Below are 15,724 nucleotides of genomic sequence, written 5' to 3'. Positions count from 1 at the left end.
ATCGAGAATATAATAGGTATCTCACATTCTTATCTTCGACGAAACTTGATATAAAAATAATTTTGCGGATAGAAAAGCGATTAGAGAGAGAGAGAGAGAGAGAGAGAGAGAGAGAGAGAGAGAGAGAGAGAGAGAGAGAGAGAGAGAGAGAGAGAGAGAGAGAGAGAGAGAGAGAGAGAGTTATTACAAGGAGATAGAGTGTTCTTTTATGCTCTCAACGCGGTTCTGAAATTTACGTCCCGGTAATAAGAACGCGGCTGTTAGGAAATGTATTTTTCTTTCGCACAGCTCTCGTGATATAAATCTACATAATCCCCGATGCGGCGCACACGCGATATTACATTTAATAGAAGCGAGGATAAGCTTACCGTGGGCGAATACAAAATTTCATATTCCGCCGACACGCCTCGTAACGCGCTTTCCATGGGGCGCATGGCGCGTTACGCTCTCGCGAAAATTTTTCTCTTATCCGACAATGAATCAAGTCGTACGCTTTATCCGTCCGTTATATATCAGCGCGGGCCCCAGTGATTACATCCTTGGACGAACGACGATGGATTTCTTATGTGAATTAAACGCGTAAATGCGCACAAGGATATTTTATGCGAGCGACGCATGCAAAATTTTTGCACCGTGACTTGGAAACACAATGTGTCAAGCCTTGAATTTCCCGAGGGCAATAAACGACTATTTGTGAAAAGTATTTTGCACGATAAGACCGTTCTATTTTCTTTAACAAAAAATTATCAACCATCGCGCTTTGGAATATTCAAATACGCGATAACACGAATCCTTGGATATGAATCCCTATAGCGTCATGCGTACTGGAATCTTTGAATTTTTAGATCATTTGATATTCAAGCATGAATACGCAAATATCCTTGTAATTGATTTGTTTTTTCTCTATTCTTACATCGTTCAATATTTAAATTGTTAAGGAGAGCGACGTTCTTATTTTCTTTCAATAACGAGAGCAAGTTTACGCTGCGGACAAATCGACCTCGAGCATCATCGAGATCGAATCTCCGCAATGAGCAGCTTTGCTGCGGCATTTTTTAAGGACGGCATTGCAATAAGATCGAGACGCGAGCGAGCTGCTGCGTCATCGGCAATAAATAAGAGTCGCGGTTGCATTAAATAATCGATACGACGATTTAACGATACCGACACGTTCTCTCTCGTTAATTCAATCTCGCCCGTCACGTCGCCAGTATACACCTTCCTATGCGGCAATCGGATAATGGACCACGATCGATGGCTCTCGTAACGGAGAAAGCGCCTCGTTTCAAAGAGGATCCCGATACTCCCCCCGCCTCCGAGATCGTGCTTCTTTGTTGGAGCAATTCCTTTCGGGAGAGTAACGTGCTTGCTCTCCGAGGTAACGGGTCTCCTCCCTCGTTTTCCTCGCGGCGGAAAAAGGAACGTGAAAAATCGCCGGGGTTCGCCAAGCAGCGTGTGCATGCCCAGAATCTGGGACAACTATATTTGTACTGAGCCGATGTACGGTTCCGATGCATCTGAGAGGCCGAGATAAGCCCGCGAACTGCAGCCGGTGCGCCGCACGGGCATCTCGATTTCTCGACGTGTTATGCCGCGCGATTCATAAGTGTCACGAATCGGCTAAATGTTCAGAGACATTTTTAATGAGAGAATTAAAAAAATTGAATTTGACTTGAGACCAGATCAAACTGAAGCAAATATGTATAATCCTTTACGCTCCAAATTATTTCTCACAAACAAGCGAAGAGCATGCAAGTATTCTATTTTCAATTTAATTATTCAGTCGGTTTAATTTAATCAGTTCACACACATATATACAGCAATTTATTTAGACTATTTCTCGAAACATTTATAGAGATTTAAAAAATGTTGCTTGCTAATTATAATCACGTTTCGAATGTTTGGAGAACTATAATGTGAAAGCTTTCCGCAAAACGTTATGTCGACTCTATATTTCGACATAGTAAAAGGATCAAGATAAAAAGTTAAAACATAAATCTAATTAGAAGTGTGCCTTTATTCGTGAATAACTGCATATTTATTTTTGCGAGAAAACGTTTCCGCAATTTTATTATATACTTGTTACAAGAGAAAATTAGAAACGCGCATATAGGTACGTGAAGCGGAAAGAGCGAATCACGCGATAAAGCGAATTTCATGAATGTCGACAAATTTAAAATGCTCGAAGAAATAAAGAGAATTCTTTTAATACCGTTTATCTTATGCGAATGGCATTCGTGAATTGCGTGAATCTTGCAGGAGCTCTGTCATTACCAAGGTAGCGTTCGAGATGTTCCTGGCTCGTGGGTGGCGTTATCCACTTGCAGAGGATTGCGCGGTGTCATCTTCGATGGTGAGAATCTTCATCACATCCATCCGGAAGATGAGAGATTGGATTCCGGGCATTACCTTTACAAGCACAGCGATCTCATTGCCAATAATACGTGTGGTAAGCAAGCATCTCGTGACTGAACCGTCCCTATTTTACTGTTATATCTCAATCTTCTTTGCAAGAATCACATATCATATATTATTATTACTAATGTAAAAAGCGGAAGAGAGGAATTGCCTAGGAAAAAAATGACTGATATTAGTGCACGCCAATATTTTCGAACATTAATTAATGTTGCAAATATCCACTTCTTTAAAAGAACTATAAAAAATTTAGACGATTATTACATGATATATTTTACGAAAAATTAACAGAATTTGTAATTGGAATCTCAGATATTTCATGACGAATCAGGTTGACTTACTAATACATTGGCAAGTTATTCGCACCCAGGTCGTATCCGTTATCGTTGTCACGGGAGTTCCTGGATCGCCGGGGCAATTTCCACGGGTTTCTTTAAAAGTATTCACGAACTTTGACTCTCAGAAATACGACCTTTAACACCTTTAGAAGAGTCTTCGTGGCGAGCATACGAGCTAGGTACTCCGTCCTTCGGTGGCAATGCCCCAGGCAGGCTCAAAGACTCGCCTCGAGAAGACTGGTCTCTCCTTAACGGTCTTAACGAATGTGAGAGCAAGGCCCCGACCGCGAAGACTCTTTGTCCTCTCCTCGGTCCTACCGAGAATCCTGCTGCCGACGATCGTATCCCTGTTTGACGTTTTTCCTCGGTTGCAGGTTACGAAGGCACGCCGCCGCATGACGTTCTCCCTCGTGATCATCGCGAGATTAAAAAGTTCTCTAGGGTATGTATACAGAGCAACAGCAAAAAAAGAAAAGGAAAGAGAAAAAGGAATTCGCGCAAACTGTTTCCCCGGTAAATTATACGACTTCAAAGAACAGAGTCGCAGGGGTCTTGGTACCCTCAGTGTCTTGCGTGTGTACCCTTCTTCCGTTCTTTTCTTCTTCTTGTTGGAGAAATTGTGAATAGTTCGTAGCTTGGGAATCGTCTTGCGCTTAGCGAAAATTTAAAGAGTTTTTAACAATTAACAATTAACGGATTAGCACTGAAAAAGTTTCTGTAAATCAGATTTCTAAAAGAGACAATTAACGATTACATCTGCTGTTATGACAATTTTATTTTACCACTTTGTATCTTTGTTAATTTATGAGTAAAATTAAAAGTAATGATTTTATGGCACATTGTTGTGTTGCTCTTTTACAGCACAAAAGAGCGGCTGAAATTATCCGTGGGCCCTACAACGCGAATAGACAATCGCGTTACGTGGAGTTAGTACTCGTAATCGACAAGAAGGAATATACCGCCCTCGACGAGAACCTGGACAAAGTGCATCAACACTGTAAGGACATCGCCAACATTATCAACGCTGTAAGTAACGTCGCCGTCGTAACTTAATTGGACGTATAATTCCTTTCGACCTCAAGTCGACTGAGAACGATCTGAAGCGCGCAGCGTTAATTCAACAACTCCATTATCCAATTAGTCGTTTTGAACATTTGCGATTTCCTTCTTCTTCTAAAATATGTATCTCTAGAATGGATCTCTAGCTGTTCCACGAATTTTACTTTATCTGGGGGTAATTGGCAGTTATATGTATACATAATTGTATTCACATGGATGTGCGAGTCTTCCTTTCTCCAAAAAGGAGATATGTCGAGCGCGAGAACTTTAATAGTCTTATTAAAAAAATTATGTATGATCCACTTGTACATATGCTTTGCTTAAAGGCTTAAATTAATATATTCCGTTATATTCCAAAAATTGTTATACAATTGACACATTTTTATTATAAAATTTAAATATTACTTTTTTCACGAAAAATTATATATATGTATACATTTATATATCGTCTTTCGGAAAGAGACGTTAAGCCGTTGGTCCAAAGGGTTAAAGTGAGAGGAGAAAGGGTATAGTAGTGTAAAGGTTTGGGTAACGTTCCTTATAAAAACGACTTGCAAACCCTGCGGGGATAAACAATAAAGATAGTTTATGAGTTTATGAGTATATATATATATAATTTTTCCAGGCAAAATTTTTTTATAATTAAATTTTAAACTCGTTAATTCACACTTGAAAGTTACGTGAAAGTTGAATTCTGTTAACTAGTTTTCTCGAAGTTGCTTCCATTTTTACTTTTAATTTATCAGCAACGACAATGACGGATCTCAATTCAGGCCTAATATCTCCGCAAACGAGAGAACGCGGGCGTCGTCGTCCTGTATATTCTACGTTCTCTCTGACACAGCGAGACAGAGAGAGATTAATTAGCGCTGACTCGACCTTACCGCGTATCACGGTACCGCGAAATCCCTATGTAAAATAACGGGACGGTATATCTCCGTGTATTTGCAGCTGTACATGCCGTTGAACATATTCATCGCCTTGGTCGGCGTGCAGGTCTGGTCTGAGTCGGACGAGATAGCACTCTCGCCGAACGGCGACACCACGCTGTCGAACTTTCTGCGCTACCGCAGGGAGAAGCTGGTTCAGGATATTCCCAACGATAACGCCCAGCTGTTGACGTGAGTGTACAGATATGTCTACGTTATATGTATTCCATCTAGCCGTACATAGCGATGACTGATATTTATTTCCCGGCAATAGGCGAATCACTTTCGACGGCGGCGTAGTCGGCAAGGCTCTCAAGGGACCGATATGCACCTATGAATTCTCCGGTGGCGTCTCCATGGATCACTCGAACGTCGTTGGTTTGGTCGCGGCCACTGTCGCCCACGAGATGGGCCACAATTTTGGCATGGAGCACGACGGACCGGATTGCGGCTGTCCTGAAGAGAAGTACGTCGTATAGTTTGCCTCTCCAATACCTTAAACGTTCAATGTATCAAAAAAAAAAATTTTTTTTTGCGATATCCGAAAATAAAAATTAATAATTCCACGAAATCGCAAGCTCTCTGTGTAATATATTGTTAATCTAGTTCAGCTCCAATTACTAAGGCATGTATCTCTTTTGTAGATGTATAATGGCGTCGTCTAGCGGCTCGTCCGGACCAACGCACTGGTCCACATGTTCATTGGAACACCTTGCTCTAGCCTTCGAGCATGGCATGGATTACTGCTTGAGGAACAAGCCGCAGAAGCTCTTCGACAGTCCCATATGCGGTAATGGATTCGTCGAGCCGGGTGAGCAATGCGATTGCGGTCTGAAGGAGAACTGCGACAATCCCTGCTGCAACGTGACCACCTGTATGCTGCACAGCAATGCGAGCTGCGCGACAGGCGAATGTTGCGACTTGAAGACTTGCAGGCCGAAGACCGCAGGCACGGAGTGCCGAAGTGCTGAGCACGAGTGCGACCTGCCGGAATACTGCACTGGTCAGAGTGAATATTGTCCGTCAGACGTGTTTAAGATGGACGGTGAGACCTGCAGCGTGGGTAAGGCCTTCTGCTATCAAGGCTCGTGTAGGACTCACGACGATCAGTGCAAATTGTTATGGGGTCCCACCGGTTGGTCCTCTGACACGCAGTGTTACGAGATGAACAATAAGGGCACCAAAAACGGTAACTGCGGCTACAATCGCCTCGAATCAAGTTTCATCAAGTGTAACGATGAGTAAGTTGACTGTATCATATACGAGAGGAATATCGCGTTAGATTTTGTCATGAGCATAATGGGTGTGTTGTAGAAATCTCCTCTGCGGCATGCTGCACTGCAAACACTTGAACGAACGACTAGAATTTGGTATGGAATCAGTCGCGACCTTAAGTCATTCGTTTATCAATAATGGTGGGAAGATAATTCCATGTCGTTCGGCCATAGTCGATCTCGGATTGAGCCAGGTTGACCCTGGTCTCGCACCGGATGGCGCCAAATGTGCACCCGGAAAGGTAAAATATTTCCAACAATGGAGTTCTTTTAAGATTAAAATAAATATGCAGAGTAATTGCCAAGTTAAGAGAGAGATAAAGATAAAATGATAAATATTGAACTGAAATGATGAAACTCTGCAGTACCAGTAGGTTTTTTAAACTTCGTGTCAATCTATGTTATGATAATAATTAAACGATGATAAAACTATGTAATAATTTCAGATTTTTGTTTGATTTTAAGATAACAATTGGGACAGTTTAAATAATTGTAATTTACTTATATCGTCTAGATGTGCGTAAATCAGAGATGTATGTCAGTGGCGGATCTGAGAGCGTCCGTTTCTGGCGGTAAAAATTGTCCTAATAATTGCAATGGTAACGGAGTGTGTAATAGTCTTGGTCATTGCCATTGTAATCGTGGTTTTCGACCACCTGACTGCCTTCAGCCTGGAGTTGGTGGTTCCGAAGATAGCGGTCCAGCCGATGATCCCAACGGTAACTACTTTATTTTATGTCTAGTTTATTAATTGATAAGAAGGAGAAGTAATTTCTGATAAATAAACTGAAGAGATGTTTTAACGAGACATATTAACTTAAGTGTATATTTTATCAATGTCAATTATGCTATATAATGTTCATTTTGTATGTTTTAAGCGAGAAACGATTTCATAACTGCGCTTTACGTTATCTTTCTGGGAGTGGTGCCCGCCACAGCTCTGCTCCTATTCGGCGTCTGGTACGTCAGAAATTCCGGACAGCATTGGAAGAAGGATGTGATGTCTACGTACGTATCTAGTCTCGACCGTTTTAAAAAGAAATCGCATGCCAATAAGTCACTACGTGTTCCTACATCGCCAGTAAAGACACAATACATCGCCGGTAGTAAATTCTTCAGATTGCGAATAATGCTCTCCGCCTATTTCGTGCCGAACAAAAAGAATACCTCTCGTAACGCGAATAATAAAATATTCACGATTAGTGACGATGTCAAAGAGCCGCTTCAGATAACTAAGGCTGATCTAATATCTACCACCAATCCGGATGCTATTAAGAGTAGTAATAATATCGAATACAGAAAGTCATTGCTGTTCAGCAACGTAAAGCCGGATGTTAGCGCAAAGCCCCAAATGCATGAGGTTTATAATAAGAATTTGTCGGTACCCGTCGCTGAAGTCCAATCGAAAAAAATCACTCCACTTAGATCGGAATTAGGCTCCAAAATATCGGAGCGCATTCAGCAGATTCAGAAAAGATCGTCTAAGAACGATAAAGGACTTACGCTCAACACCGAATTGAAGTTCGAGCACTTGAATGAAAGCCCAGCCAGTACGTCTGACGTTACGCCGGATGTATTATTTAATAATTCGAAGGAGCTTGCTCCATTTTACAATAAAAAACCGCCGCCCCCACCGGCACCTGCTCAAAACTTAAAACCAAAGATCTAAGTGATTTCTTATCTGTTTGTATGAATCTCATTACGTGCAAATATTTTACGTAAAAATTTATTACGTATTATTAGAGAAATTTACTATTTATGCAATGGATCGCGATACTTATAAATTTTGAATCTATGTTTTAGAATATAAACAATAATAGAACTTATCTTTAGATATGATAGATTTGAAAAGAATCATTTCGATTAAAGCACGATATTTTCAAAAGTCAAAGTAAAGATATTCACTTTATCTCTCTCAATATGGAATTTCTGCTAATTTAAAAGAAATTTCGATATTATTTTAAATATATTTCTTAAATAATAAATATGAAATAGATATATTTAAGAACAATTTTATTCGGGCTAGTGCGAACATCATAGTGCATTTTTTTGCCAGCTATGATTTTTGCATTATAATATGGGGACTTGAAAACGCGGTGATGGTTTACATAAAAGCAATATTTGGACATTACTGGATGCCAAAATGCATTAAAGTAATTCCTACTGTGATTGCAACTGCTAATAGTCGTAATAATGCTCCAATATATTGTTATAGTTCAAATCATATTAATATTTTTACACAAATTGAAAAAAATTAGATTAGTAGCTAAGCATCTAAATGATAAATTTATCATGTTTATACTGTTTATCATCATGTGATCAAATCTGTCCCAAACAGATTTTTTTATGCAATAAGCAATAATAAAATGTAGGATTTTACGTGTATTGATGTGTACACATTTTTTATTTAGTTCATATTAAATACATCTTTGGTGCAATATGAATTGAGTGATTATAAACTTAAAAAGTCTAAGAATGTGACTACGATGAACAGCATTTTGTTCTTAGCGACTTGTGTGCTTGTACGCAAACTTACACTATTTAATTTAGAGCTTTATTTTACTAATTACATATTAATTGTGCACAAAAAAAGAATAAAAGTTACGTAAATGAAAGCAACTTTTATGCACAGCATTCTACATCACAATTTTAATATATGTATATGCTTGCAATGCGAAAATTTCATATAATAAAAAATATTTTCTTTATTAATATATATATGGCTTCTTTGTTCACAGTTTTCAAGTTGTTAATCTGTCACTGCACACACATTATGTAACCAATGTTAAATAAGACTAATTAAATTTTCAGAGCAAAATACTGTTCAAATTTTTATGCCCAAATTTTTAGAAACTATAGAAACTGTAAATTTTATATGGACATATTGCGCCATATGACGGCGGAGATTGTTGAAGAGATTATTTATAACGTATAGAGCATGTGCAGAAACATGTTATGTGAGCATGAGCATGAATGAAGATTCTTTTCTTACTGGTTCTTTGCATTTTATGAAAATCGACAACTTAAATTAGACATTACATTGGATATTCAGTTTTAATGACCATTTTTCATTATATTAATAATTAAGAAGTACTTAATTTTAATGATAAAAAACGAATTCTTTGAATTCTTTACTCATTCCTTGGATATGAAATTCAGATATCCGATAATGTTACTCATACTTAAAAAAAAATAAAAATGTACAATTTTATTATTGAATAAACATAGTATTGATATAAGGTGTTTTTAGTCTTCCTTTGTAATCAACAATTTCCTTCTTTTCCAACGCTTGCTACTAATATCTTAATCTAAAACTAACATTTCCCGGCAATTTTCTTGCCTGTGCATGTGTTTGGACTTGCGATGAACAGCTACTTATTTGAGAAAAATGCTTGTACGTGATTATTTTTCGAATGTTGTTAAATACGCGCATGTGTTGGAGCATACATACAACTAAACTGTAGTATGTAGTAAAAAACCTAAAATTTATGTTATTTCTTATTTAGATTATTTTAATATTTCGATATACGAACACATTTCCTTATCGAGACCTGCACAATGCTTACGTTCTAATTTACACTAAATAAAAAAAGATCCTTAGTTAAATTTGTTGATTCGTTACGAATCAGTATTAGCTGTGTATCGTAACTGCGCGCTTACAAATTCCTCGATCCCTCCGCTTATAATTCTGCTTCAAATTTCAGGACCGATCGCGGCCACAATGGATTGCTAATCAAAACGATCGATCGTTCCAGTCCCATGTCCCGTAACATCGAAACGATCGATTCTAGTCTGAGTCAGGATCCCGCGTGCGTGAGTTTACTGCCTAAGGCAGAGACCGACGAGCGCTACAACAACAACATGTTTGGCCAGTTTAAGGGCTTTACGATCACGCCGATCCACTCGAATCAGTCCAAATTGGCCGAACCGACGAAACCGGCTCCACCTCCGCCCGGATGGATGCCTACCGTGGCGATAAAGACAAACGTAGTTAAGCCGAACATGCAAAAGTGCAATGTCCCACAAAGGAACAATCTGTTGAGTTCTAACGATCCAAGCTCGACCGCACCGGCGTTGCCGCCGCTGAATCCTGGTTCTACGGCACGACCGTTGATCAGTAGTCCCGTACTGGCGGCCACAACCTGCACGTCCGTCGAATTGGTAACCAAGGTACCCATCAGACCTGCCCCGGACGTGCCTATGCGTCCAGCCCCGCCACCGCCGACCACTTCTGTGCCTGCTGCGAAGCCGCAGAGACCCAACAGCACGCCCTTGACAAACGTGATTCTGCCGGAACCCGAGAAAAAGTCGGAAAAGGGCAGCACACTCAATCGTATCGCGTCGATGTTGCGACCTGGCTCCGGTATCATGAGAAGCAACTCCCAGAGTTCACAGAGGGACGACAAGAACACAAATTCTCTACCGAGAAATCAGCACCACAAGGCTAACAAGGTCATCGACAAGGAGATCCTGAGGAACCTCGAGATCTCCAATCCGATACCACAGACGGAGATCGAGATCCCGACACCGGTCATCCCGGTGGTACCAGCGACTGAGGTTGAAAAGAGAAACGTGGTCCTGCGCGCTCAATCGATGAGAGACAGCAAAGTTACGTCGAGACCAATGGTACATACGTTTGGTTCGATGCGTCAGACGACGCCCGTCAAGAGACCCACCAGTATCCCCGCCAGCACGAGGCCCACGTCGCCACCTCCGGGTCCGCCGAATATCGCGCAGACGGAGAAGGCCGCCGAGAGCGCGATAAAGATTCCAGGACTACCGGGTTATCAGAATCCGCTGGTGAAAACCATTCAGAAGCCACTGGAGAACACCTATGACGACTGCATGAATTTGATCGCGGAATCGTCCCTGACGAAGATCACGGAGGAATCGCCCACGAACGATAATATCTACGCGGTAATAGAGGAACCCGTGCCGGAGAAGAACAGAAAAAACGCGGAATTGGATGTAACGCCGGCTGATAACGAGTATAAACTACCGAAACGCATCGATGCGATGTCCGGTGGTCCGAACGGCCTGGAGTCGATGGGCTTGCTATCGGAGATCGTATCGGAGATATCGAATCGTAATTTCGACTCCATATATTCTACCTCGACGTTAACCAGAAAGAAGAAAGAGGCTAACGGGGAAGACGCGACGAAAAATTCGGAAAGTATGGGCTCCAACAACTCTCTAGGTGGCTACATGAATTCGAGCCACTACAAGATACCCGGTAGTATTTATTCAAACTCGACTTCCGGCAAATTTAATTCTTCGAGCTCCACTACTAGCTCCGGTTACCTTCATCCATCCGTGATAAACATTCCGCAAGTGGAGAGAAAAGAGCCGAGCAAAAATATTTCGGACGCGAATGATAATTTGAAGCCGGTCGATAAAAGTAATCTGAGCACCCTCAAGTCTAATAATCCTAACATAAATGACGAGCTGTCCAAGGAGCTCGGCATGAAGCCGCCTGAGAATTCTATAGGATACAAACCGTTCACTTCAACAAAAACTCGACCGTCTCATTTGATACATATCAAGAAAGACGACCAAACAGACAGCAAGATTCCAGCTAAGCCGCCGTTGAATAGGACTAAAACGCCTCCGAACATCGCGAAGAGCCCGACCTCCAAAGATACGTCCGAGTCGAGCGTAAAACTCGCGAGACAAAGTTCAGATAATACGTTAAAATCCCTGAAATCCTCGAAAGCTCCCGACACGAATTCGACAACGGCGAAACAGAGCTCGGATACAAGTCCAACCGCGAGACAAACGCAACTGAACGCAAGCAAGTCGAGTAGCGACTTAGATAAAGAAGAGTCACACACAACCGTATCTGTCAAAAATGTGCCTTGTAGTCCTAAGGATAATCCGGGAAAGTTCAATAGCCCGGACCTGGTCTCGAGCTGCTCGAACTCGAATCAGGGCGGAACGAAGTCACCAGATGTTGTAGGCAGCAATCCCAAGTTCAGTCTCCCGCTGAAGACCGTTCAGAAGGTTCCGACACCCACGCTGCCGAGGGGTGGCCAGAAGACGCCCACAACGCCATTGAAACCACTTAACATTACATCCAAAACAGCCAGTCTCTCGGAGAGGAAGAAGTCTCCGACTGGCAACGCAAGCGTGGCTAAATCGCTATCACCGTCCGCCAAGGAGGCGAGCAACGTTGCTACCAAACCGTCGCTGACGTCGAAGGTGTCGACTAAAACGGAAATCAAAAACGGGGACGGAGGTGCAACGGCGAGGACGAATCCGCTACAAAGAGTGGCGAGCGGTAAATCCAACGTGGCGTCGCTCCAGCAAAAGTTCGAGGCCAACAAGACCAATTCTGGTGTCGCGAGGACTATGCCGAGTGCGAATAGTAAAAAGCTGATGGCACGAACAGAAGTCGGTGGCGGCGGAGTGAGGAAATGAACAATTATCCGAAAAAGTCTGGTAGTCCGACCTTCCTGATGCTCGGACATGCTCGACAAAAGGATCGGAAAAGCGTTAGAGATGCTGCCAGGGAAATCTATACTTGAAACATTCTAGTCCGTCACATTGAATCGTTCTCGATAGAGAATGCGTGGTATATTGTAAACAGATATACGCGTCCATGGTAAACGAGTACATCGTGAGCATGCACGAGTATAAACGAGTAAATAACACGCGAGGGCGATATATCTCTGTAACTTCTTATTTAAGAACTCTTAAACGGAAGTTTTAAAAAAATAGTACAAGGATCGAGTCTTTTCCTCTAAGATTCATAAAATGCTAAATTTACAATATATTTCTTGTCGGAAATATTAAGATAGGTGTGCGGCCGCATAAGAGAGGCGATATTGAAAACTTGTAAATAGTGCCCACACTTGAAAATTCTCATATTTTTTGTAGACTATCCATTGCCGACGTTCAGGCGTACCTATGTAAGCCAATAATTACCGTAATATTTAACTTAAGCGTTTTATAAGCGATACTGCGAGGTAAGCGACAGTTATTTTCGAAACCATCGCTTGAAACTGGAAGGGGCGTGTATGGAATTAATTGACCTCTGTGATATATGTATATGTATAAAGAAATATTGCACAGAAAACACTATTACGCCAAATTGTTACGGCTAGCAGATTTTAGACGCGACCAAATTATTTTATATCATACTACATAAATCATACTGAAAAAATGCGCCGTTAAGTTTTTTAAAAAGCCATCGGAAATCGCAGTCATATCCGACGTAGCTCCGTTAACAAAGGGGGAGAGCAGGGTCCCTTTTTTCTAAAGATTAAATGTTATGAGAGATCAAGATGCAAGATTGTGTACCTTCGAGATCCCGTGGGAATCAAAATGGAAATGCTATTAGTTAGGAGAGTCTAGATGTTAGCGCACGCTAATAACACAACACTGCGAATCGAATTAAGGTGATATCCCGTCGCCGGCAAGGCAGGCAAGATAAACCGCCTAAAATATATTTCGCCTCGGTCGCGCAGCGTCACGCAATCTATTAGTTTCTCATTATCCTTTTGCGTAAATCAGTAACAGAGGCTTGCTTCGTCTAGGGCCGCTCTAGACGCAAAGACTAAAACTATTTATTTGACTGATACCCGTGTAAATACGTTCGTAAGATATAGGCATTTAGAGCTAAAGTGAAGTTTTGTACGATGTACCTTCGCGCCGAGAGTAAGTTACGTTCGTAAGTTACCCCTACACGCGTTATATTATACGTATGTTCGCGAGAAAGAGCGAGAGAGCAGCTTTTTGAACGTCGAGTCTATCGTTAAGCGTGAAATTGAGGAAAGGTTTTATTGAACTAGTAAGGGCTGTCGGTCGAACTGCGTTCGTGCATTTACCGTCCTCTTTTTGTTCTCTTCCGCGCAGCGAATTTCCTTGTACGAATCGACACTTTGATTCGTAGCGTTATCCAGTTTGTAATAGTTCCTACATGCGGAGCGTCCAGAAATCATCCCACCACAGAGTTTCAATAAAGAGGTTCAATAAAGCTTTTTGACCATTTACTGTACGTTGCTTTTTCCGCTTGTTTCTTTACGCGCGAGACGTTATGTGCGTTGCTTTGATACGAGGACAATCAGACGTTCGTTTTTAGCGTACGGCGTACGGGAAGAGGCTTGCTTCAGCAACCCCTGGCTCGTTATTAATGAATAAGTATTATCCCTAAGAGTATTCTTTCAAAAAACAAGGAGAAAAGTAAAAGAAGCGTTAAATATCACTAAAATGTGTTGAAAAGAAACAAAATATTGAATAGCAATGCAACGAGTGATTGCACCAATTGCGACTGTATAATACAAATATTCGATTAATTGGCTCGAAAGTACAACGCGCAACGCGCAATCGAGGTCGTAATACAACACTTCGTCTTACACCGTCTAGCAAAAATAACAAGAACAAAGGCTTCATTGCAATACATACTGTACATTCGGTACCAAAGATAAGTAGCATCCTATCGACACTGCTGAGATAAGTACTACAATAATTAATTACCTAGCCGTCGGTTTACGATAATTGTGTACATTAAAACCCATAACGATGTTACAATAAAGTCTTTATTCCAACTAAACACTTTCCTGAACCATCCTCTACATTTCTGCATTGTGGCAGAAATTATAATATAATTAAATCGGCTCGCAAGGAAAAATATACATATATAACCAGATCAACTTTGTACGCGAGTACAGTAAATTATATAATGCAAGGTATGGAATGATTAAATTTTAATTCTTAAGCGTTAACCGTAGCATACAGACCGCCTCGTCTTTTACGTAATATACTCCTCGATCGATTTCTAGACTCGACGTTTCCTTAAAGAAGACTAACGTCTCGTAACTTCTAAGAACTAAGCACCTTTGCAGAATCTGGCGAGAGATAAATGAGCCTCTCGGAAGTCAAACTGATGAACTTCGTGAAAGTAAGGAAATTTGATGAAGTTGTAAATTAATCACGTGCTCTGGTATTATAATGAAGAAATTTACAAAGGTGGAGTCAATCGGTTCGACTTGTGAGAGGCTTAAGTAATGCTAATGAAGAAATGTATAGGGCAGAAGCGATTCAGTAAGCAAGCTGTTAGCGGTATGCTAGCAAAATTGACTGACTGACTTGAGCAGAATGTTGCAACAAATTGACATCAATTGCATTAGGCTGCCTTGCGTTTTCTGGCCACAGAGCCCGTCTTTATAATGTGACAGTAAATTACTAGCAGAAATCAAGCAGAATCTATCATTTTGTAACTATTTAAAATTAAATTAAAAATACATTATTCACAAATGGCTACGAAGCGACAGATTCTGGCACAAACTTAACGCAATCGATGTCAATCTGCTGCAATATTTTCGCTCAAATTTGTTGACGAACTGCTAGCATATATACTGTTAACGTTTAATTTACTAGCAATAAGTCGCTTCCTGTTCTGTACATTTCTTCATTTCTTTGTTTCTGCAATCAATCTGTGATGCTATTTAGATTCTGTCACGTTTCTATCGGCATTCTGCCGACAGAATTTGTATCAAACGTTTACGACTGCATGAATAACGGAGCATCGTAAATACCAATACGCAAACTGCAGTATAGCAAAAACGAAAAAGATTGAATTCGTGTTTTGCCAGCAATTCTGACAGCACAAATCGAACAGAGAATTTGTCGTTTTATAAATATTTTGAACGGAATACATCACTTTAATGATTACGAAATGACAGATTTTGTTCAGTCTCTGCGGTATGCC

General features: G+C 40.9%; 1 protein-coding gene across 1 annotated transcript in view; it reads left to right on the top strand.

The window, feature by feature from the left end:
• Meltrin (disintegrin and metalloproteinase domain-containing protein meltrin) overlaps positions 1–14,566 on the top strand; it is an 80,641-nt gene extending 66,075 nt beyond the window's left edge. Inside the window, exons 4-13 of the mRNA XM_071700137.1 lie at positions 2,260–2,449; positions 3,128–3,195; positions 3,615–3,779; positions 4,764–4,933; positions 5,016–5,207; positions 5,386–5,982; positions 6,056–6,257; positions 6,530–6,734; positions 6,894–7,023; positions 9,720–14,566. Coding sequence (XP_071556238.1) covers positions 2,260–2,449; positions 3,128–3,195; positions 3,615–3,779; positions 4,764–4,933; positions 5,016–5,207; positions 5,386–5,982; positions 6,056–6,257; positions 6,530–6,734; positions 6,894–7,023; positions 9,720–12,432 — 4,632 coding nt within the window. The 3' untranslated portion in view covers positions 12,433–14,566. The remainder of the gene's footprint in view (positions 1–2,259; positions 2,450–3,127; positions 3,196–3,614; positions 3,780–4,763; positions 4,934–5,015; positions 5,208–5,385; positions 5,983–6,055; positions 6,258–6,529; positions 6,735–6,893; positions 7,024–9,719) is intronic.
• The last annotated feature ends 1,158 nt before the right edge of the window (positions 14,567–15,724 follow it).

The sequence above is a fragment of the Temnothorax nylanderi genome, unplaced genomic scaffold (genome assembly GCF_030848795.1).
Source record: "Temnothorax nylanderi isolate EJ_2023f unplaced genomic scaffold, tnyl_v1.0 TNYL_tig0021_pilon, whole genome shotgun sequence".
Lineage (NCBI taxonomy): Eukaryota > Metazoa > Arthropoda > Insecta > Hymenoptera > Formicidae > Temnothorax > Temnothorax nylanderi.
The sequence above is the reverse complement of the archived record's forward strand: the minus strand, read 5'-3'. Positions and strand labels throughout refer to the sequence as shown.